This window comes from Anopheles stephensi, chromosome 2 (genome assembly GCF_013141755.1).
Source record: "Anopheles stephensi strain Indian chromosome 2, UCI_ANSTEP_V1.0, whole genome shotgun sequence".
Classification (NCBI taxonomy): domain Eukaryota; kingdom Metazoa; phylum Arthropoda; class Insecta; order Diptera; family Culicidae; genus Anopheles; species Anopheles stephensi.
This window is the reverse complement of record NC_050202.1, coordinates 25,239,575-25,263,796: the sequence shown is the minus strand read 5'-3', so window position 1 is coordinate 25,263,796 and position 24,222 is coordinate 25,239,575. Positions and strand designations below refer to the sequence as shown.

General features: G+C 45.1%; 6 protein-coding genes across 6 annotated transcripts; 3 read left to right on the top strand and 3 right to left on the bottom strand.

The window, feature by feature from the left end:
* Positions 1–452: 452 nt before the first annotated feature.
* On the bottom strand, positions 453–2,847 carry LOC118505897. Its single transcript, XM_036042352.1, has 3 exons — positions 2,398–2,847; positions 2,223–2,325; positions 453–2,151 (listed from the first exon to the last, which is right to left on the bottom strand). The coding sequence occupies exons 1-3, from the start codon at positions 2,684–2,686 to the stop codon at positions 591–593; spliced, it is 1,953 nt and encodes a 650-aa protein (XP_035898245.1). The 5' UTR covers positions 2,687–2,847; the 3' UTR covers positions 453–590.
* A 166-nt stretch (positions 2,848–3,013) lies between these two features.
* On the top strand, positions 3,014–4,560 carry LOC118505898 (zinc finger protein 625-like). The gene is made up of 3 exons (XM_036042353.1): positions 3,014–3,315; positions 3,398–4,233; positions 4,320–4,560. Exons 1-3 carry the CDS (start codon positions 3,046–3,048, stop codon positions 4,465–4,467), a joined length of 1,254 nt encoding a protein of 417 aa, XP_035898246.1. The 5' UTR covers positions 3,014–3,045; the 3' UTR covers positions 4,468–4,560.
* Positions 4,561–4,688: 128 nt separating this feature from the next.
* LOC118505902 (UPF0545 protein C22orf39 homolog) lies at positions 4,689–5,529 on the top strand. Its single transcript, XM_036042359.1, has 2 exons — positions 4,689–4,847; positions 4,925–5,529. The coding sequence occupies exons 1-2, from the start codon at positions 4,767–4,769 to the stop codon at positions 5,318–5,320; spliced, it is 477 nt and encodes a 158-aa protein (XP_035898252.1). The 5' UTR covers positions 4,689–4,766; the 3' UTR covers positions 5,321–5,529.
* LOC118505900 (zinc finger protein 569-like) lies at positions 5,400–6,922 on the bottom strand. Its single transcript, XM_036042354.1, has 3 exons — positions 6,696–6,922; positions 5,804–6,621; positions 5,400–5,729 (listed from the first exon to the last, which is right to left on the bottom strand). Exons 1-3 carry the CDS (start codon positions 6,822–6,824, stop codon positions 5,525–5,527), a joined length of 1,152 nt encoding a protein of 383 aa, XP_035898247.1. The 5' UTR covers positions 6,825–6,922; the 3' UTR covers positions 5,400–5,524.
* A 231-nt stretch (positions 6,923–7,153) lies between these two features.
* On the top strand, positions 7,154–9,567 carry LOC118505895 (ATP-dependent DNA helicase Q1-like). Its single transcript, XM_036042349.1, has 3 exons — positions 7,154–7,993; positions 8,073–8,772; positions 8,850–9,567. Exons 1-3 carry the CDS (start codon positions 7,345–7,347, stop codon positions 9,508–9,510), a joined length of 2,010 nt encoding a protein of 669 aa, XP_035898242.1. The 5' UTR covers positions 7,154–7,344; the 3' UTR covers positions 9,511–9,567.
* Positions 9,497–10,698, bottom strand: LOC118505896. Its single transcript, XM_036042351.1, has 2 exons — positions 9,838–10,698; positions 9,497–9,773 (listed from the first exon to the last, which is right to left on the bottom strand). Exons 1-2 carry the CDS (start codon positions 10,631–10,633, stop codon positions 9,589–9,591), a joined length of 981 nt encoding a protein of 326 aa, XP_035898244.1. The 5' UTR covers positions 10,634–10,698; the 3' UTR covers positions 9,497–9,588.
* Positions 10,699–24,222: the final 13,524 nt, after the last annotated feature.

The window sequence follows — 24,222 nt, the reverse complement described above, 5'->3', positions numbered from 1 at the left end:
ACGGGCCATGTGTACTTAGTGGTGGATTTGACCGTTTCGTTAAGACACCCGGGATTGTCCTCGTACACAAGAGACTCGATTATCCAAACCTACATGTAAATCATATCGTGGAAGCTAGGCTGAGATCTTTGGAGTGCCAAAGAAGGTTGTGGTGAGTGTCGGACAATGGTTCTCCCTATAGCTAGGCTGAAGAGAAGACAATCAAGCCCATCGTCTCCCTGTCGCTCTGGGTTCTCTTGGTGATTTTCGCCCAACATCTGATCTGTTCATCTTTCTAATACGTCTGAGAGCCATTTCTAGCTTCATTCAGCAGATTTACCCGTAGCTGGATAGTCGGTCTTGTGTCCTGCGTCCTTCACGCGCGAATTCCAAGAACGGATGCGGCAGAGTCACTGCTTCTTCTCAACTATTCTTCCCGCAGACTTCCAGCAAAGCAGAACGGCCCCAAAATATTTAAAAGCACTTTACAATTTATAATAAATATAACAAAAAAACGAAACCGACAGACGCGTTAGAGTTTGTTCATTTTCGGGAATGTGTGTGTGTGTTTTTGTGTGTGCGTATGCTTTTCTTTACCACTTTCCATCGTTCTACAACATTTTCCTTAACTGGCTACAGTTTTCCTGGATAATCTTATCCAACAGTATTGCTCCCCGCTCATCATTCATCTCGTACGTTTCCACCACCACCGGCGGTCCCTGCGAAACGGATTGATCATCCGGCTGGTAAACTATCCGCCAGAAGCATTTGATGTCCTGCAGCAGTTCCTTAAAATCGCTCAAAATCGTTTCGAGCAGCTGCATCACACCTTCCCGATCGGTTTTGCGCATCCGCATCAACTCGCCGGCGTCGTGCCGTACCATGCTGCTGATCACGCTATCGTGCAACCGTACCGGCAGAAACACGTTCGAATGGTCCGTTAGCTCGATGCTGAGGTGCCATTTTTCTTTCCGTATGCGGGGCTGTTCGATGACTCCCTCCACTTCGCAGTAAACGACGAAACTGGCATCGGACCGGTACGCTTCCGGTAGGGCCATAATTTGCTCGACTGTAACCAAGCTTGTACCGTCGATGCGATGCTTGTAGTTGGGCGAGAGTATTTTAAACGCGCTCGACTCATTAGCGAAACCTACAGCGTCCGCACACTCCATGCTATCCTCGAACAGGTCGGATGTGTTGAATTGGTGGAACGCTTTGCTTGTAGAAGGTTGTGGTTCAGGTGCTTCCTTTCTGTCGGTGGATCTGTGCTCATTACGTGCGGGCGCGGTCGGTAACCGGGACATTAGTGAGGGTGTTTTGGGTGCTTCAGCTATCGTCTGCTCTGCTCGATACTCATCCGATGGTCTAGCTTTCTTCGCCTTTGGAGGATCCATTTCTTCCCGTTGCTCGTCCGGTGGTGGACACGGCGGTTCAAACATTTGTAGCTCATTTCGAATTTCATCCTCCAGATCGTTCATCATATCGATGTCATCCTCAAACAGTCCATCATCAAACGTTGGCTTTGCACGTGACGGTACCGTTCCACCCGGTGATGATTGTGAGTGTTTGGTGGACGATACCTGGTGGTGCATAATTTCCGGTTCACTACGAACGTCCACCAGCTGCACAAGATCATCCATATCGTCATCGTCCATCAGCGTGCTAACGGTTGGTACCTGATCGGGCTTTGGTTGCGTCGCCTCGATCACATCCAAATCGATCCCCATCAGCAGCGAATCATCATCCACATCGTCCTCTACCACGGTGGGTGATTTCCGTTGGCTTCCCTTGCGCGCCGAAGCAGGAGCCGCCGGTGGTCCATTTCGTCCCATCGGAATCGATTGGATTGTGCTGTGATTTGGACGGTGCTTTCCATCCGATACTTCCGCCTCTGCGTAATCCAACTTCGGATTGGGGTTAGCGGGTTTGTTTAGCGCGCGCAGCAGCACATTTTCGTACGCATTTGTTATCAGCAGCACATCGACCTCTCCGCCGAGCACACGGACGTTTCGTGCCTCGAGGAAGATCACTTTGTTGATGCAGCGCATCGGTCCGGTTAGGAGCAGTTTCACGCCGGGTGCTAGCTTCGTGTTGAGACAACTGATTGCGCTGTGTTCCATCGCTATGACCGTTTGCTTGCCATCCGTCAGTTCGAGTTTTAACATTCTTCGTCTAAAAGCATGTGTGGGGAAAAAACGTTAAGGCAAAACAAACGATACCAGGGTATTCGTGTCGGATCATACTTTTTTACGTTCGGTGCTTGATTTTTTCTCCTTTGCACCTCATCGTCTGCCTCGTCCAGCTTTTTGTCGTACAAATCTCTCCACTGATCGTAGGCCGGTTCCGCTGAAAAAAAAAAAACATCATCAGCTGTTTTAGCTTTGAATGGTACAGCGTAATACTACAACGTTCACTAACAGATATCGATCAGATACTGCATCTGTACCGGAAACGAGCCATTCATCGTGTGGTGCTCCACCTTCAAATCCATCCCGGCCGGTAGCACCGCGATGCCAATCTCGTTCAAATCCGCCAGCAGCCACTGGCTGAACGCGAACTGGAAAAGGCCTTCGTTGGAAATTTTCGGATTGTCCGACAGACAGAAGGACACACATTCGGACAACCACTTGTCGATCACCTTTATGTTGAACTCGCGCACCATCCGCATCTTCACCATCTGGGCACGGTTGTTTTCGTTCTGTATCATTTCGGAAACGGGCTAATGGCACTTAGCACTAAACGGATGAATCTTTCTGTACGGTAAAATGCGATAAAATGCATAAAAACAACCGAAATTGCACAGCTAATGAGGCACGTTTGAGTGGGTCTACTTTCATCCAGCTTTGTTTACATTTTGTTACAACTGTCATTAGAAAAGCGCGCGCTAAAAACGTTGTTATTTTGTTTTGATTGTTTTTCACTTTTTCGAGGAATTGTGATGTAATAATTGATTCATGTTGCCAATGATGAATCATTCTCCCTAATTCAAGAAAAAATTAAAATAAAATTAAATTTAAAAAAAAAATAAATAAATGATTTCATAAACACCAAACAGCATTGTGGTCCATGTTAGCCCATTTTCTATATCCCAAATTGTCAACCGGGTGCGTGAACGAAACGCAACAACAAATACTGCTTTCTTGTGAATACGTAAACAAAACACATTCCATCGTCATTTGCTGGTGTAATTTTATTACTGAATTCGCATGTGTTTTGTGTATAGAAATGGCGAATTACGCCCTGTGCCGGTTGTGTGTAGCAGAAGATGTTACTTTTATTAAGCTAACGAAAGGCGATCCGCTACTAGACACGATATTCAATTTAACATCGTTGGAGGTAAGTTTGCGGAAAACCATGCCCCTAAAAGATGTTGTAGGAACTAATTTACTTTACGTTTGTTTTTGCTCCAACCTTTTAGCCCCTGCCAGCATTAATCGAAACGATTGTGCTGTGTGAAGAGTGCCACCAGTCTGTTACACGATACAGTGAGTTTCGTGTACAATGTCAACTGAACGATATGATATTTCGCGAGCGATTGGAGTTCGATGGTACGGTTTGCACAGATGGCAGCTATATCGAGGATGTAAAGGTGGTACTAATAGAAGTGGATCATGCTCAAGGGTCTAATTTAATCGACGAAGAGCGTCCGCTGCTCGAAAAGGAGCATCTAGTTGAACAAAAAAACCCATTAACGGAGGACAGTGAGAAGAAAGAGGTGCCAAAGGACAAAAAAGGGACGCCAACCGTTAAACAAACCATCAGACAAACGAGATCACAGACTAAATCTGGGACGGGTAACGACCCGGCTAATGAAAATGAGACAAACCCCAAACGGAAGCGAAAGTGTGATCTCGAAACGTCCAACCGCTATCTACCGTGCGTACAGTGTGGCAAGATGATTCGACGGAGCAACATGCGCAAGCATGTCGAAACGCACGACCCGAAACCTCCGCAGCTGTTCTGTATGCACTGTGGCAAAAAGTACCGGAATGCGGGCCTGCTGAAGGTCCACATAAATAGCCACCACACGTTCGAGAGAAAGTACGAGTGCAATCAGTGTGACAAAGTGTACTTCCTGCAGAATTCCTTGCGGGAGCACATTTACGCAAAACATTCGGAGGTGAAGCGGTACGAGTGTGATGTGTGCGGGTTAAAGTTTAGCAACCACTCGAAGAAAAAGTACCACTACATTATGACGCACACGGTTGCGAAACCATATGCCTGCCAGTACTGCGATAAAGCATTCAAGCTAAGGTATGTGGATTTTTTTAAATTATTCTCTAACTAATTCAAATAATAATGCAACATAATTTTGTATTTTTTTCGTTTTGCCAATATAGGAGCGACTTTACGCTGCACGTTCGTACGCACACTGGAGAAAAACCGTTTGCCTGTGATTTATGCGGGAAAAGGTTCAACAAAAGCTACAACGTAGTAATACACAAGAAATCTCATAGGAATGATGTGAATCTCCACGCAGGAGTGTAAAACAAAACATTCGATCCGGTTCAAGTTGCCCATAGCCGTGTGTGTATATTTTTCTAAATGTTATCAAAATAAAAGAGCGAAATCAATATTTCATTAATGTTTTGTATGAAATGTGACGAGTTTGTAAATTCCGAAATTATAGTGAATTAAACTACGCGCTGGAACTATTCTTATTTCACTCACTGTATAAACAGAGCGCTGGCGTGAGTGAATGTAGCCCGCTTCGATTGCTCCCGTGCTGTCAAAGCACGTAAACATTAAATTGTTTCGCAGGTTACAAAATTACAACAAAACTTAATATGTCTTCAATCTACGAAGCGGCCACTACCATTAAACCAAAATCTCCCGAGGAAGAGCATGTATTGAAGAACCTTTGGTCGGTAAGTTTGCAGTCCTTTGTGGAAGAGTTTTCTTTTCCCATCTACATTTCATCTGTGCTTCTCTACCGGCTCGCCAGATTCGACCGTGTTACTTATATAATGAAGAGTACGACGACTGCACCAGCATCAAGGCCCGGTTCCATCAGTACTTCATACACGGAGAATCGATCGACTGCAATCAGTGGAAGCGAGATTTCGATAACTGTGTCCGGTTCGAGAAGAATGCAACGGATACGAAAAGTGCCCTGGAGCTAATACAGAGCGAACAAAGCCGGCGCGAAGAACGGATGCGGGCCCATTACAGCAACAACGTGTGGACGAAGCGAAAGTCCCCACCGGAAGATTGGTCCAAACCACTGCCGGAACACATGCAGAAGGAGTACGAAACCACCTTTCTAGCGTCGAAAGCGAAAGAACTGAGGGAAGGCTCTCACACACCGGAAGCGGAAAGTTCGTCCTGTGCTATAATGTGACCGGGCACCACCAACCAAGTCAGCATTTGTTTTTAAGTAATTTCTCTCGCTATTGCACGTTTCGTTGCTGTGCAGTAAGTGTTGTTTTGAAGGAAAAAAAAATTGTATTTCATTTAAACTTAGAAAGTTGTGTTCGTTTCTGGATAAAAGAATAACTTAGCGTACATACGTTCAGATAAATATTGTGTGCACCTACACTTACTCTTAAACAGTATTGTCTGATTTTACCTCAGTTTGCGGTATGAGTGTTTCGTCCGGCGGTCCCATGCCCTGCTCCATCGGTACGAGATTGCGATGCGATTTCTTGTGTATCACCACGTTGTAGCTCTTGTTGAACGCCTTCCCACAGATGTCACACTTGAAGGGCTTTTCACCGGTATGCTTCCGGATGTGTAGCGTGAGATCACATCTGAATGGGGAAATGAAGGGAAAAGTTGTTTTAAAAATTAAATAAACTCCAATGTACGGTGCAGCTAAGCTTACTTAAACTTGAACGCCCAATCACAGTAGGTACAGGCGAATGGTTTGGCCGTCGTGTGCTCCTTCTTGAAGTGGTGCCACCGTTGCGCCCAGCTGGTAAATGCCATCCCACAGTCGGAACACTCGTACCGCTTATCGTCACTGTGCTTCGCCAGCTTATGATCCTTCAGTGAGGTTGGCCGCAGATAAACCTTCCCGCAGATTTCGCATGGATACTTCTTCTCCAGCGTGTGGTTACTGTTGATGTGCATCTGCATCCGGCGCGGATCCTTAAACGCTTTCCCACAGTACGAGCAGAACACTTTCGGCCGGTCCGGATCGTGCGTCAGCTGGTGCTGATTGATATTGTTCCGTGCTATCATTTTACCGCACTGGGCGCAAGGCAGCTTGTTGTTGGCTTTATCGACCTCGACCGCTTTCTTTCGGTCTCGTTTCTTTCGCACGCTCTTCTTCCTGGTCGATGATTCACTGTCGGAGCAATCGTCCTTCAGCATCTCCTCTTGCAACGGTTCGTACGAATCACAATCTGCATTGTTTTCTTCGATCGTTTCGATCAAAAACTCGTGCATAAACGGTTCTTCCTCGTCGGAATGATCGCCCCTTTCCTCCTTTTTCCCCTCTTTCTCCTCATCCAACACGACCGCTTCCGCAGGCATGAACAGTGGCCCGTCTTCCGTTGCGGCAGCAGCAGCATTGGGGGAGAATTTCCGTCGGAAAATTTCATCATTCAAGATGCAACGTTCGCGAAAGTCGAAGCACTTGAGCAGTAGCTCTTTGCACTCTCCGCACAAGTAATACTGTGCTCGGTCGTCCACGATCACCTGCAAAGAAAATCATGCATGCAGAGGAAATGAGGAAATTACGTGCCACCGACACACTGCCCGATCGTACGCACATCGATGGAGGTTGTCGCGCGGATAATGTTCACTATCTCACTATTGTCCGCCAGCGGAACCAGGTAGCCGTGGCCATTTTCTACCTCTTCCTGCAAGCAAAGGCGACAAATTCTTTCCGCACAGCTCATTAGTTTAGGATACTTTTCGGTTAGTCAGCTTATTGTTGTTTCTGCAAATGTGTTGTTTACATTCTTGCAAACGAAACGTTTGACAGCTGATGCAGTTTGGCATTTCGAAATGACGTTTACCGTTTGAAAAAAAGTTGCCTAATTTTGTAATTTTCATTTTTTTATAAGATGATTTAAAAACTGAGTGGTTTCGCTCGTGAAAAAATGTAAATTTTTATATAAAATAGATATGAAACAAACATGCTCAACAAGTATTTTTACTGTTAATTTTTCTTTAACGTCTGTCCGTGAGCATGTCCTTTGTGCCGGCGCGCTTTATTTGAACTGTCATAACAGTAAACACTGCCGCCTCTTCACAATACGCATGGTGGCGTTGACCGAGGACGTACCTAGACGAACAAATAAATGAGTGTATTTAATAAGACTACTAATTACTTTAGACAAAATAGTATTAAAGTGATGTTAAAGTGAATGTTACTAGCAGTAGAGCAGTGTAGTTAAGAATACAAACACACGCAAAATGGATGAAACACTAAGCACCTTAAGCGACGAAGAGTTGGGTGTGCACGAGCAACACATTACCGACAAGCTGAAGGTGATCGAAGACAAGGTTGCCCGGTTAAAATCGCAAAAAGTGCACCTGCTCGAGCTGCTCGACCAGATAAAGGATATGCGAAAGCAGCGAAAATTAATCCAAAACACGGGAACGGATTGGAACAGGGAAAATTTTGACTGGTCCTCCAAAGCACGACAGTTGCTAGCGACCGTATTTTCCGCCAAACAATTCCGACCGAAGCAGCTGGAAACGATAAACGCACTGATGGCTGGGAATGATGTACTGTTTCTCGCGCCGACCGGATCCGGCAAGAGTTTGTGCTTTCAGCTCCCGGCCTTGCTTAGCAATGGTGTGACGGTAGTCATTTCACCGCTAATTTCACTCATGGAAGATCAGGTGTGGTCGTTGGAGCGGTTAAAGGTGAAAGCAAAGCTGGTCTGTAGCACCACCAACAAGGACGTTATTGATCAGATACATAGGGAACTGAGCGACAAGAAAGGACCGACCGTAAAGTTGCTGTACGTTACACCGGAACGATTGTCCAAGAGCAAGCGCTTCATGACGGCACTGCAGAAGTGTTACAACAATGGTTTCTTGGATCGGTTTGCGATCGGTAAGTCTAATGGCGACGGGAAAATTGCTCTCTGTATCCCCTGGTAACGTATTGCCTTCCTTCGTGTTTCCCCCCCCAGATGAAGTACACTGTTGTTCGCAGTGGGGCCACGACTTCCGGCCGGACTATAAGTTCCTCAACGTACTGAAGGAAATGTTTCCGAAGGCACCTCTGCTTGGCGTTACGGCAACCGCCACCACGAAAGTCATCAGCGACGTGCAAACGATGCTCAACATTCCCGACTCGTTGCTGTTTGTGGCATCGTTCAACCGACCGAATCTTTACTATCACGTACTAGCGAAACCGACCGGTAAGCAGGAACAGTACGATCTGATAACGAATTTACTACTGTCCCGGTTTCGCAACCAGTCCGGGATTATTTACACATACTCGATGAAGGACGCAGTGGACATAAGTACGGCGTTGTTATCGCGCGGTTTAAAAGCTGGCCCGTACCACGCGAATCTGGATCCGGCCGACAGGACGAAAATACATCGACTCTGGTACAACGAGGAGTTGCAGGTGGTCGTTGCGACCGTCGCGTTCGGTATGGGCATCAATAAGGGCAATGTTCGGTTCGTGATACATCACACGCTGAGCAAAAGTATGGAAAACTTTTACCAGGAATCGGGTCGTGCGGGAAGGGACGGTGCACGGGCGGACTGTATTCTGCTGTACCACTTTACGGACATGTTTCGCATCACGACGATGACCTTTTCCGAGCATACTGGGTTGAAGAATGCGTACGCTATGGTGGAATATTGCATCACAACCAGCGAGTAAGTGGCGGGATTGATGGGTGGGTTTTTTACAGCCGTGGGAATAAAAATCACTCAACACTCCTCACTCGTTTTAGATGCCGAAGGAAGATCATTTCGCAGTACTTTTCGGAAGTTTGGGGCGAGGACAACTGTAACGCGATGTGCGACCGGTGCGTGAACGCTGATCTGGTACGCCCGCAGAAAGAAATCGCTCCGTACGTCGAACAGCTCGGTCGGATTGTAGCGAAGTGTGAGCTGGAGCAGGCGAACGTAACCGGGCTTAAGCTAGTCGATGCGTGGATGCACAAGGGACCGATGAACCTGCGGCTAACCGATCCAGCGCCGCTGATCGATCGTGCGATAGCGGAACAGATTGTGGCGTACCTGATCGTGAAAGGTTACCTGAAGGAATCGTTCGTTTACACACCGTACGCCACGCTTAGCTACATTAAGCGGGGGCCTGTGCGTGTAACGGGCGATTCACTGAAATTCCGCTGCGGTAAGCTGTTTCCGCTTGTACCCGACGCTAGTTCGACAAATGGCCATACGATGACCACAGCCAGGAAAACTCAAAAACGGCTGTCGTCGGCTGCGAAAGCGAATGGCACCACTGCTTCGTCGGCAGGTAAAAGCAAACGAGCCAAAGCTACGTTTGATAGCGATAGTGACGATCCACCGTCTCCGGCGAGTGATATGTCCGATGAAGTTATCATTGCTCCGGCCGAGGTAGAAGTGATAGAGCTGGATGGGGAATAACTTTGTCTTTTTATTTAAACAGTAATAAACTTATTTGTAATTTAATTCGTTATAAAAAAGGTGTTCAGTGTGGCATGTTTACATTGCTAGGTAGGGTGGTTTAAAATTGAGCGCGTTTCTATAGCGACCCGAACTTCGCATCGCCATCTGACGATGTCGACGCATCGCTTCGGTGATTTCTTGCGGTGTGATCGGCTTTACGCCATCCAGCCCACGGCCTTGATAAACTTCCGGGCAGGTGTGAAGCATGTTGTAAGATTTGCCTGTACAAAAAAGACCAATTGCTTGATATGTCTCTGTTTCGCGTTATGTTTGATCCATACTCACCGGAAGGAGTAACCCTGCTGTACGGATCAACGCTTCGATTGGAACTGTTCAGCCGGGTAAGAATGCAAAAGTCCACCAGCACCGCGATCGTTTCGTGCGCCAGATAGGCCAACGTGAGCAGACAGCTCGGCGTTATATTTACGTCCTCCGGAATGTTTAACCACAGCCGCATCTTGCTCTTCATCACTTCCGTGTTCCGATGCATGAAAGACGCCCGGCGAGCCGCAATATAATCGTCGTACTGCTTACCGGTAAGGATCTGTGAAATACGGTCCGCACGGAACAGGCGGCGTACCTTTTCCTCGTCATACTTTTCCGGCGCTTCCCGATCGGAATCATCGTCCGACGTTTCGGAACAGGCGCTGAGATTCAGGTGCGGATAGCGCCCGCCGCAGAGATCCTTCAGACGCTTTTTCATCAGTGCCATATCGCGAAAGTATTTTTGCAGCCGTGCTACACGAATCTGATTCTTGCGCATAATGTACTCAAAATCACGTCTCGATAGGGTGGGTGAGTTTGGCCGTGACATAGCGTGATCGATCGCTTCCTGCATGATGCCGCGCAGCTGCTGTAGCACAATCTTTTCCACCAGCAGGACCGATTCCCGCAGCGGTTTCTCACAATCACCGTAGCCGCGCATTATTTGGGAAATTTCGTTGAAGAAGATGGATTTGTGGTCGGCACCGTCCGCGGAACCACCCGAACCGGTGGCTGGTGTGCCTGAGCTGGGGTGGATGGCCACATTGATGGTAGGGCGGGATGATTTTTTCGATGAAATATCGCGTAAGTTGGACATCGTTCTGTGTGGTGCGGTTTAGTGGTTTTTGTTGTTGTTTATACCGGAATACTGAATGGGGCTTGACGTTTCTCCGTGTACGCACCAAGGGACGGCACACGGTCATGGAGACACAATTTGGAAGAAAGTATGGATTTTTTTTTGTACTGGATGCCTGTTTGTGATGTTTTACTAACAAAAAAAAATGAAAAATATAAAAAGCTCGCCAAAATGATCACAAAACGTACATAAATTGTCACAAGTAATATATAAAAAAATATTCATCTTTATACCACTGTGCTGGTACGTGAAATGTATTGTGCGTGAATATAGCGCCAATACTTTATCCCATGAGGAACACTTGAAATAAAACGTTGACATTGGGTGTACAAAATTGTTTTATGTATTTTGCTATTCCAGGGAAAAAGGAAATTTACAAATTATCGTTTTTCATTAAGCTTATCACAATAGTTTATTTGAAACGAAATTATTTAGCAAGCAGACTAGTTTAAAACAAAGCAAAACAATATTTTTTTGAGAATAAAAAAAAGAGATTAATAAACAGGATATTCTTCTTCTTCTTCTTTTTTGGCCTCACAACCTCTAAGGCTTGTTAATACCGCATGGTTGGATGGTCAGTCCTCATTATGGGGGAACGGCCTGGATGAGACTTGAACACCGGTCCTGCCGTGTGAAGACCGACGCCTCTGTCGCATCTACCACCGGGCCGCCCTAAACAGGAAATTCTATTAAGTTATTATACACCACATAATTAAAAAAAATCCTCTTTTGAGTTTATAGCCTCCAGAGGACTTGGCCTGCCATAGCTGCCTTTCTTAGATTGATTGTAACCCGTAGTTAGATAGCTATAGGCGTAGAGGGTGCAATAACTATCCATAACTAGAATGTCCGTAAAAAGTGTCGGACCAACAACTTCACGCGAGCCTGATAAAATCAGCTGGTGAACCAGCCTTTTCCAAATCCCCCCCCATTATACGGTATTCAAATCATCGAAAAAAATTTAACATTAACATTCTGCATGCTTTCACTATTAAATTGTTCAATTTACAGTGCCCACAGATACAATTCACCTGGCTACCCCAGCACAAGATTACAATTGTCTCACCCAATTGAATTAATTTTTAATTAACCCATTTTAAAATGGGGATTTTTCCCCAAAAGTCCATCATCACCGGCCGTCATTGGCGCGTAATGGGTGCACAGTGCAATTTGTATTTGATTTGCTCAATTATTTGCCTTGTGCCACATATCCTTTTCGGGACGGATGAAAAAAGAAAAATGAAATGGACTGTTGACTGACGGCAGACGAATAAAATTAAAATAAAGAGTCATTTAAATATGCTTCAAGGAATGTATCAAAAAATTATGGCTTGCTAGCGAATAGGTACAACACTTTTATAAAGAGCAGGTCGTTTATGCGGTGAATGCATATTGTTTTAACGGAACATTGAACTCATTTACTATCCCTTTAACTTCCTGCCAAGGTCTGTTCCGTTCGGGAACCAACCAGTAATCATCGTTATTGCAACAATTATGAGCTCCAGTGGTTGCCATTTTTGGGAGGGGGTGTAAGTATTCAAATTTATGCCACTACATTTGTGCATCCGGCAGAAGGCTCTCTCTCTCACTCTCTGGAATGTGCACCACCTCAATGTTGCTGGGTGTAAGGATACGCTGTTTTAATGCACAATTTTTCGGCATCGGAAACGGCATCAACCGGTGAACACTGGGGCTGGGAACCATTTCCATCATAATTGACTTACTATCCACATGGTTAGCAGAGTGCGCCCGTGGGGGAGACAGGTGTAAAAGTAATTATACCAATTTTAAAATGAAACGTCCGGGAATTTTGTTTTCTCTCCCAATTTTGAACGGCAAGCAGATAAACCCTTGCCCACGAGATCGATCCCTATTTATTCCATTTTGTGGCGCTGGGTGCTGCTATACAAGGAAGGAAGGTTTGTGTTAAATGAGAAACGAATTATCACCAACCCTTTTCGGGTTATAAATCAATTCCAGTGGAAAAAGGGTTAAACGGGGAGCATCTCTTTTCGATTGAATTTCCGGTGCTAGTTTCTAATTAATGGCTAACGAAATGACCCTGTTACACGGTACCATGGTCAAGTTTTAGGAACTGGTGTGCAGCCAAGCAGCTTTTACGGTCCGTTCGTTTATTCTTCCCTCTGTGTATCCAATCCTCAAATCTCAATCCGAGAATCACCTTTGAACGTGTCCTTTGTTTGCTAATGCGTGATGCAATGATGCAGTTTATTCATGCATTTATGCTTGCAATGCACACTGCTGCTGGTGGTGAGTGACACCAGGCGTACCAGGAAAAAAGGGATGTGGTTGTTACAGTGTGCATGATTGAATTAAAGTTTAAGCTTGTGAGTCTAATTATTGTTGATGGAGCGTGTGACAGAGTGGATCCTGTGTGATTGTGTGGCTTGTGACAAATTGTACTACACATGTAGAAAGGAAATAAGAAATCGAAGCTTTGTAGAACTAATCTCATACGACACATGACGGATTAAACGATAATTCGAAATTGAAAAAGCATAACTATTTTCTTACAATTTGAAAGATTTTAATTTAAAAAAAATCACAAACGAAACCCTCAAATTTAAATAGATCAATCCATGAAAGGGCGTGGAAGCGCAAGGCGCCTAAAGTTAGGCAATATGCAGTACACACTCGTGCTGTGCCTCGGCTAAATATTACTAACGGCAGTAGAGACATCTATGAGCTACGATTATAACTAATTAGCAATACCTATTTGGTTTGGTGGCCATGGCGATAGTGGTGGAGGTCTTCACACCGCAGAACTGGCGCTCAAATCCCATCCAGACCGCCTTCCAGTACCGACCGACCGACTAGCCAGCTATGGGTATGGGCTCGTTGAGGTTGTAAATCTTCATTAGAAAAATAAAGTAAAAAGAAAGTTACATGACATGTCACGGGTTCTATATTTAATTTAGTGGTTCAACTCTTCTTCCTTCACAAAGCTTAATCTAAAGTTTATCTCTAAACTCAACTGTTACAAAGTGTGATGAGTTTGTTTTGGGTACATCTCCGACCTTTACAGTTTGTAATTGATTTTTATCTATTTAAATAATCTGTTCAACAATATTTTACTTTTAACAAAACTAGCTCCAAGAATATGGCGATTATATTTGTAATAACGAATATTTCCTCCGTGAAATAATAGCAGTTGTAAAATTGGATGCGAATGCCAGAAATTAGGATGTAATAGTTTGCTCAAAGTTAAATAAAAAATGATTCAAGTGTCTAAAAAAATTTTATAAAATTTCCCAACGCTTGTCTAACGTAAAATTTCCGGTCTTAGCCAGCTGCTCGATACCGCTCACAGTCCAGCGCCATCGCCAGCCAATCAATTATCCCGGCCGCTCTGGCGGACGCATCAACACTGGGTCGTCCGGTGTCATTCTCATGACATGACCAGCCCACCGAAGCCTGATGAGTTTAATTCGCTGCACGATGGTGAGATCAATGAACAGCTCGTAGAGCTCGTCATTATAATGGGTCCTCATTGTCCATCCACACATACGGGGCAAAAAATCCTTCTGAGCATCTTCTTCTCGAACGAGACGCGAAGAGGGTTTCGTCAGTTTTCTGTCTCAGAGGCGTATGTGAGTACTGGGACAATGAATGTTCTGTAGAGTCCCAGCTTCGTCCGTTGTGACAGGTATTTAGAGTGGAGAAGTTTCCTCAGGCGGTTGTTGTCGGTGCTGACTTTTGACCCCAGATAGGTAAAGTTTTGGTCGACTTCGAAGTTGTGGGCACCTACATCACCTGGTGGTCTCACCATCGTACAGCGAATTAGGCTAGCCAGGCTCAGCCAGGGTGGGCTGGCCATGTCATGAGAATGGTAACCGACAACCCGGCCGATAAAGTCCGTTTAGGCTGTCCAAATGCAGGCGTCCGAAGGAGCCCAAGTTGAGATGGAGTGTTATTGGGTTGGCGAACGCAGTCGCTAGACCTTGATCCTCTCGTGGGGACTTCGTTTGTCGTATAATTTAGGTTTGCTTCGTGAGATAATTTCGAATCACATAAATCATCAAAGCAAATTACATCAAGTATTGAACTTTTAATTTTAATTTAAGAACTAATTCGAAATTTCAACTTTAAAAATTCTAAATTGACTGCGCAAATGGTAACATTCCTCGCAAATTTTCAGCTATTTCCTAACTATTTAATGAAGATGCAATCCAAATGATTGTGCATAAAATTGTTGAATTTGCTAAAAAATCATGAATGAAATATACATCTCTAAACCATCAAAGCCATCAGACAGATGGATTAGCCGATCGAATGAGTACCACGAACCATGTGCATGGGCTCATCCACCTTCTGCTCATTATTCTCCGCCATTAGTGGTCTGCTATGGCAAGCGTATTTGTTACCATAGATCGATACAAACAAATCTTTTTGAAATGGACGCCATTGTTTATGACACATTCAAACGTTTAGTATTCAAATACTAATCGAATGGGCAAATGCGAGTATGCCACAGGACTCACCTAAGCTATCCAATTTTAATTGTTAATCCTCTCCTGATACAGGGAACCATTTGCTAGGATTTAGCACAATGCGAAGGCATTTTTTCTAAAATAAAATCAATTCAATTGTCTGTTCAATGTGAGCTCTTATTTTTGAGATTAATTGAATTCTGATCTGATTTTGTTTTTGGTTGTCGGTGGTTTTCCGATTATTTGGTGACAAATCTAAAAATCAAACCAATATGCAAACCAACGTCTCGTTTCGTTCGTTTTCGTGTTCGATAATTGAGTCCGCTTGATGACTGAGTGACGTGACGGACGCACCTCCAAGTGGTCGTGTTTTTGGCCATTAATTGAATGATCGATAGTGTTAGTGTTCTGTCAAACGTGATAAGTGCTCGGTGTGGGTTAGAAACGCTGGAAAGCTATGTCAGCTTTTATTCAGCATAGAATTCTACATTTGGTTCCATTCTGTTTTTACCGAGCTTTAAAGACACTAAATGTTCGGAGATCGGAATAGTTCGCAGAAATTCCGCGCATTCCGCCTGTTAGTACATCACAATTACTATAACTCTCTGCCACGACATGCAAGCTAGCTCTTTCCAATCAAATCTCCCGCGGCTTCTAGAGTTAGGGATGGTGGAAAAATGATGAAAATTTTATCACAACTTAGAATAGTTTACCCAGCTACATACTCTGACACACCGGCAGGGGAAAAAAGTTGAGTAACTGAAGCCAAAAATATCCACCAGTGCATCATACTGGTGGTGGTCCCTTGCCGAAGCAAAAAAAAAACTCCTGTCTGTTCCCTGATTTTTCTGGCCTTCTTGAAGGGCGTCTGGTGCAATCCCGAACCGACGGCACCAAGTACCAACAGCACGAACATAAGTGAAACTGACGTTTTAAATTCGATAAACCTGTCCCAAGGAATGCGGGGATGCTAAAACAGGAGAGGGGTCCGACCAGCAAATCGGGAGCACAACACATGCGGGATGCACTCAGCGTTGGTATGGCGTGAGCCGTTAGTTCTTCAGTCGTCCTGTGCGGAAGATGCAACAAGAAGGGAACGGAAATCCCAAAACCAAAAGGTAAACTGAGGCGCATTCTGTGCAAGACATTTTTGGTTCCCCACACACACACACACACACACACGCAGACTGGCCAGAAAACAGAGTGTCCTGAGACACATGTGATTTGATTGTGGGATGGAATGGATCCGTATTAAAGAATGAGAATAAACTCGGACTAAGCGGACCATTTTCAGGGTTTTACGGTGCCGGAACCGAGGGACAAGGCCCCAGTCTATTGGACATGGGAACCAGAGGGATTAGGGCACTGTCACCGAAGGTAGCCAATGTCTCGTCGGACGGCCGTCAGTTGTGTTTGGGGTGCGAGTAAAGAGCCATAAGTACGTTCAATGGCACCGTACACTGCTGCATGCACTCACACTGGACTGGTCAACGAGAATTGGCAAATTGTTTTCCGACTGCTTACCCCCCCACCCAGAGCCTGGTGTGACACTTTCGACACACAATTTAGCGTCCGAAAGGCGGGAAGGTCCGAGTCAATTCGTTAGTCGATTTGCTGCTGTTTGTGCAAACTACTACTTTCCCATTCCTTACGGTTCGGGGTTTTCCGGGACATACTTTGTCTATGTCCTATTGTTTGTTGGTTCCGAGGGCGAGAGAGCGAGAGAGGATTCCCACAAATTGGGTGAGCTTCAATTTGCATAAACAGTGCGCTTGTTGCAGTCAGTTCCTTTGTGCCTTCGGGGAAGATCTATTGCGGATAACCCTGTTCGCAAGGTTTGTTTGAATAGCAACAACGGAGTTACTATCCCCCGGTTACTAACGGTCATATGTCAAACGGGAAGATCATTAAAGATGGTCAAACGGACAACCAAGATCAAGCTTAATCTATAAATGTCAGTTAGAGAGAGAGTCCATCAGTCATAAGCTCACTAAAGCTGCCACTAAAGTTCCCAGTAACCGGTATACTAAGAGGCACCGTTGATGATGGATCAATGCATATCCCCAACTTCGGACGAACTTTAACTTCAATTTTAATCACCGCATGCAGCGATATGCCTGTCCAATGTTTGTCATTCGTCACGGTCACGCTACACTACCTTTGTCTGGCGCTATTTACCATCAAACAACAACACAGAAAACTAAAGTCCCGAAGTGACCGAATGCACAAAATGGACTCTTCCCGCTCTGCTGGGGGAAAGGGACGAGCGCGAAAAAGCTGTCAATTTCGATGGTACGTTGACGTTGACAAATATTTCCATTGGGTAAATATAGACCCTCGCCCCGGACGACTCCCCTTCTCGCTTCCTGCTTGCTCCCCCTAGAAAGCCTACGCGCTAGAATCGATAACGCGAGGGGTGTCCCTGGTTTTTGTTTAAAACGCTCCCACTCCGAAGTTTTGATGCCACTCGCGTTCGTGATTTCGAATTAAAAATTCCTCACAGCTTGGGGACAAGCGGCAGAAACGTGTCAACAAGTGATGACATAAAAATCATCACACATCAGGTTGCGCTTTTAATGCAGCTCCGCAAGTAGAAGCCTCAGTACCAGGCTTGTGGTTGGTATACTGGTGTAGCGTATGTTTACTCTAAAACAAAAGCAGAACGAAAATGTGTCGAAAAAAAGGTAGACAATAAAATTATGCCAAATGTTAGTACGACGACTGGAGTGGTCATCGTGTGTGTGTGACTGTGTCCGTCTATAATTGATCCCAAGAGAGAAAGAGAAAGAGAGAGAGGGGGGGGGGGGGGCTAAGAGGCAGATCGAGCATCTGGTGCTCAACTGTGCTGTTGTGTCCAAACAGATGCTTGGACACCACTGTTGGGTCAACAGGTGCGAACGTCATTAAGGCGAAATCCTTGCCGGCCTCATTTATGAGCGCTTTACACGATAATTGTCCCCGGAGATGAGCATGATAGCCTGTTTGAAGCTTAAGTTTTAATCGTGACGAGAAGTTTAATTTGAACAAGGATACTATGGCGATTGTATTGAAAGAGTTAAGTGAATGATTCCTTTTATCGTCTTCATACGTTAAATTAAACAGCGTCCTCAAATTGTTAAATGCTACCAAAGTTATTGATAGCGTCTTGTTGTAGGTGAGAGTAAGAAGCGCTAGGGAAGGGAAAAAGTGTAAGAGAAGGAGATTCGGGAAATCTGGAATCTGATATCCAAAAATCAGGCATCTTGAATCTGAAATCTTAGATTCGGGATCTGGGATGTGGTCAATGGTATCTTAGACATGGTGTGGGACAGAGCGGTGGTTAAGGCGTCAGCGGCGCCGGTCTGCAAATGGCAGGCTTAGGGTTCCCCACTACTTCGTCTTTCTTGGCCTAACGGCCTCTTAAAGGTCATGCCTGTCATTGCTGGCTTACTAGACTTACTCATACCGCTTAGTTGGATAGTCAGTCCTAACTATAGGGGAACGGCTTGGTTGAGATTTGAACCCCGGTCTTGCCGTTTGAAGACCAACGCCGCTGTCGCATCTACCACCGGGCCGCCCCTAGTAAGGACTGATTATCCAATTAAGTGATATGATTACTTCGGTACGCCAGAAATGACAGTCTTCACCAAAGAGGTCGTTAGGCCTAGAAGTTATAGACACACAGAGAAAGAGAGAGAGAGAAAGAGTGTGAGAGAGAAAGATAGATCGTAAATGAAAGTTTGAATAATCTAATATAAAAGCCAAAACCTTTGAAACCGATTCTCTAAGCTCAAGCTTTGGGATGTCTAAGATCGTAACGCTTCTCTAAGATGCGTTTATAATTTAGAGTTGGTTGTTTTAAAAGAATTTTATGATTGACTGAAGATAGTATAAAATTAAAATCACATAAAACTATTCGTGTTGTTAGTGTGATTGAATTGTTTAGCCAAGTCCCTAAACCTCAAAGTAACGCCAGGATGCGTTACACCGTAACGCTTCACTCAGTAAAGTTTATAAATTCGAGTTGGTTTCTTTACCAGGCTCATTCAATTCGATGCGAATGTCTCTCTGTTCTGGTTACTAACAGTTTAATTACAAAACTCAACAACACGTTCAATAACAACGGAGAAATTCAAACTTTACACTCTACCCTCCTGGTAATGAATAAGAGTCCCAAATAAAACCAAACACATCAAAAGAAATATTTATTTTCTCATTTCGGTGCCAGCTCAAGTCCAAGAAGAATTCCTTCGTTCCTTACCACCTGAAAGCATCGAGCGCACAGAGGAACGGAACATGCTTATTGCAAAAGTTTGACACTTTCTAACACCGCCGTCAAGCCGTAAGGCCATGTGGTTTCGAACCACGTGTCGCAAGTAAGTTGCTCGTCCGAGAAAAAAAGCCCGACCTCCATACCGCTTTTAATGGGAACTCCCGTACTCACTGATTGTTTCCGAGTGACAAGCACCTCCTTGGTTGATGGGAACCCCAGGAAAGAGGGCTCATGCCCAGTACGTAGCATTCCCGGTGGCAATGGTTTTTCGTCGTCGTCGACGACGTCGTCAGTTCGTGCTTTTTTTTTTTGGTTGTAACACTCACAAACGATCATAACGCTAATGTGCAGTGCATCACCCACCAACGCTGCCAGCACCGTCATCATCGTCGTCGTCGGCGTACCGTTGGCCACCGAACGCAGGCGATGGTTAACAGCGTTTTCACATAAAACTTATACTACCCATGGGATTACATTTATAATGTTTAAAATGTTTCATTTCTTGCCTGCCTGCGAAACCGGGGCTCGCAGCACACTCGAGATTGCACTGGGCGCACGAGAGAACCGGCGACAGAAAAAGCTCCTTTCGGCTTGTTCGGTTCGGTTCGACTCCCACCGCATACGGTAAGCCTTCTGGGAGGTTGTGATTGCACGCGGGAATTGAAATTTAGACCGAAAAGGAAAAACAATGTTTAGTGTCACCCAACCGGGAATCTGTTCCAATGATGACACGCAGCATTTTGGAGTGTGTATGTGCAAATTGGATCTCTCGGCAGAAAATCTGGTCCGAAGTTGTCAAGGATGGCAGCGAAACAAATGGCCTTCTTAGTATCTAAGTAAGCTAAGCAGAAGTCGACTCTTTAAACCAATACATTACACAGACCTCAGAAGCTTTCAATCATCAAGAACCAAATTTGACAAGTTTAGTGGTGCGTAGTGAAAAAGAGATGTCCCTGAAGATCCCGAACTAGAGCAAGAATATTAAAACACCAACTTCAGGACTTCATAGACGACCCAACCGACCGGAACTAAATGTCAAGCGTGTCGCCAACGCTCGTCAAATGCTGCATTTCATCCTCCCCTGGGGAGGGGGGAGTGGCACCAGTACAAAGAGGCACAAATCAATTTTTGCTCATTTACGATCGACAGCTCCCCGGCAGTGTCGATGTGGAAACTTCCCCTTTGAGAGAACCCGGAGATAATGTGGAACCCGAAATTGCATCACAATTCTAGTACGCCGGAGTCCCTGGGTCTTGGGGGAGGGTATGCCAGTGTGGCAGACTTTCCGGCCTCTGCCGTTGATCTTTCGGTTCGGCGCAGAATGGTTGCCCCCGAGGGAGACACCGAAAGGCATTATAATCATCACGTTTCATGCAGGTGGTGGTGGTGGTGGCGAAGTCAGCGAGAACTTGCCATGTTGTGCACGGAAATGCACCGATCCAGCGATAGTGCAGCAGTAGCGTTCTCCGGTTTAGTTCGTCTGTTCCTCTTTTTTGTCTGGGGAGAGAGGCCAAGTATAAAGAGCACGAGGGTGTACGCTTTCATCTCTTCATTATCGTCATTACACCGTCGTTGAGCGCCCCCAAGGAGGTCAGTGAATGAAGTTCTTGCACGAGACAGAACCGGAGAACTTCCTTCCAAAAAGGTTGTTGCAACGAAAAAAAAAAACCGACTAGCTGCAGGTCCTCGCGCGAACATCGGACGAAAGTGGAGAGTGTATCGCAATTTTGCAGTGTTCGCTATATTTCGGCATTTGGGAACTGTCAAACCTGGTGGTGGATGGCCGGATAGAGAATCGTGGGAGCATGGGAGGAAGGTGAAATTGCTTTAACGTTCACCCGGAACGTGTACCGAGACGACGGGGGTTGCCTTGTGCAAGTGTCGCGCTGGTGAGATGGCTGTTCTTTTCGTGTCATGCCTTTCAGCGTCACACAACCGGCAATTGCTCGCTTTCGCGCTTTCATGATGATCCATGCCAGACTCGCTCGCTCCCTCGTTACCCGTGCTCGTTGTCGGAGCTCCACGCATCTTCCTTTCTTCCCCCAAAGGTATTGAGCTCTTAATCAGCTCCTTCGTCGCTTCCTCGAATCCTTTCGCTGAAGGTTTTGGACGTAAGGAAACTAGCTGTCATGTTTCCTTTTTCTCACCCACTCTTTGGACCGCCAGCAGCAGCAGCAGCAGCCCGGAAGCGAAGCAACTTGAAACGGGTGTTCTTGAAGGTGTTTTGCTACTGCTGCTGCCGCTCTTCCCATGTTGTGCAAGCAGCGTAAAAAGTCTTTTCGCTGCTTTTAGAGCAAGGAACCTTGACGAGAATGTGTACCCCTTAAAAAAGGGAGGCAAGGAGGTTACGGGCGCAGGAACTCATAAATGGCGATGTGAAAAACGAGTTTTCACTTTTCATCCAAGAAGAAGCCGGGAAGGTCATAGCCGCAGAACGGCGAGGCAGACAAGCCCGTGTGTACGTACGTATGAATGTATGTTAATATTAACCGGAAATAGGTAGAGGAAGACGCGAATTAGCTTGTCGTGTGTGCGTGATCGTACTAATTAGCAACAGCGGAGACGTTGTTGTTTCCGGTGTATCAACACTGTGAGTGATGGTGTTGAAGGTGGATGTCTTTCCGTTTCGCGCTACCAACCTACTGCTATACTTCTTGGCGGGGTTTCATCACGGCATTAACAGTCCAGGTGGTGGGAGCTCGGGGCTGGGTGGTGATACAGGAAGCAGGGTTTTAAATGATAGGATATGTGTTCACCTGATTCTCAAAATGAGGTTCAAGATATATTAACACTTCATTGACGGTTGCTTGCATGGCGACAAGGTGACTAATTTCGTCGTCATTTGAAGTTCTGTCTAACAATCTAACAATTTTCACAATTTTTAATAATGTTTGTGTATTTGTTGATTGATGGAATATTTACGCCTGAATGTATGCAATTAGTCTTTTATGTTTGTGTATGTTGATTAAGGGAATATTTACGCCTGAATGTATGCAATTAGTCTTTTGAACTACGAGTGCTCCTCTTCAGCTGCCTTTTAAGACAAATTTCAATTTGAATTCTTCTGTTTCTCTAGCTAAAGAACGTTTTTAAAAATGTAAAAAAATGCAAAACAGTGTAAATAATTTAAATAAAAGACGATTTACAAAATGAAACATAAAACAATACGAGGACGCTTATTCTCCTTCACATAAATAATCATGTCATTAATTATGTATGTTTCAATTATACTAGGGCATGATTAGAGCCATTGAGCTATGGCTGATTGGAAAAAAAAATCGTTTTCAATCTCCAATCATTCGATGCTGTTCTTCTCAGATTATCTTCTGAAGATTATTATCTGAAGGTTGATATATTAGTGCACAACCAGATTAATGAACCGACTATGAAACATCATTCACACATGTATACTAGTGAATCCAAATTAGATACTCATACTTAGTTCTATGCTTTGCACATTGCATACACATAGGCGCAAATACGCCTATCCAAAGGATCAGTTTGGTATTTGTTGTGCAGAACCATGTTTTCCACTTTTTGTCAATAATGATTACTTGAATAAAGCTCTCTGATCTTGTATTTTTAAGGATTAAATTAGTATTGATATGTACAATTAAGTAAAAATCTTTTAAAAGCAGTGAAAGATGAACTATTTTTAAATTAGTTTTAGTCAATTCAACGAACGATAATTATTTTTTTCCTTTAAGTTTAACTCATTTAACAATTTTCCTTGTCGAGCAGTAAAAGATGTAAGGGCAGGTTTTTATTTTATTTTCTTTGCTAAGCTTGCAGAGATTAACGCTAACACCATTCGCCGCTTCACACGAGATGCGTTTTTGAAGCTTTCAAACTGCAGTATGACCATCTGCTTCTTCTGCTACGAAAACAATACGCACTAGTATACATACACATACACGCATAGGCAAAGATACATAACGATTGTGCCGAAAGCCGAAAGAAGGAGAAAAAAAGCTCACCGTACGTGGCAAAATCCAACCAGTGAAGGATAAAATCCTTTTAAGCTGCACCGGCTGGCCCTGAAATTGCGCTAAACCGCAGCTCCACCGTGGCAGTGGAGTGCAGCTGTCCGACAAGGAGAAGAAAAATAGCAAACACACACACACACACACACACACACACACACACACACGCTAGATCCGGCATGTGGCTCTTTTCATGGAAAGTCCTCGGATGGTAGCAAGCAAAAGGATGGATCGTTTGACCAGGAATCCTCAAAAGTGTCAAAAGCGAGTTCCCGAAAGTGTACGCCCTCCACCCCCCCCCCCTCCCCGTCAGAAAATCCACCACCCACCGCGTCGCGGCATAATGGCAATCTTACCTTTGTAAGCGGATTAACGCATTTTAGTACGGAAGCAAATTTCTGCCCAAGCCTGCCAGCCATCCCCGCCTTTGGTCCGCCGGCTTTTGCTGACAGCTGTGGCATCACGCCCGGCCTGTGCCTCATGTTGGCGATGAGAAAAACCACACGTCTAACCCGATGCTTTTCGGCCCCCGATTGTCGGACGGTTCGCTGTGGTGCGCCGGTAGGCTTTTTTGTGCTCTTTTCACCCCTCCTGGAAGGGTGTTAAGCGGACCCTTCGTCGGTGCGAAAGTGGAGCGTAAAGATGTCCTCCTGTGTCTGGTTGTTTTCACTAGCAGGGAGCAGAAAAAGAATGGCAGGAATCGAGGTAGAACAACCGTCACCTACCTCCGAAGGAAGGGATAGTGCAAAAATGGATTTAAATCGTACCGAGGCTCATCTCAAGCTTTTTATCACCCAGCTGTACCACCTCTTTTTTCTGGGTTTGTTTTGTTTTTCATTCAAACCATTTCATCCCAACGGTCGA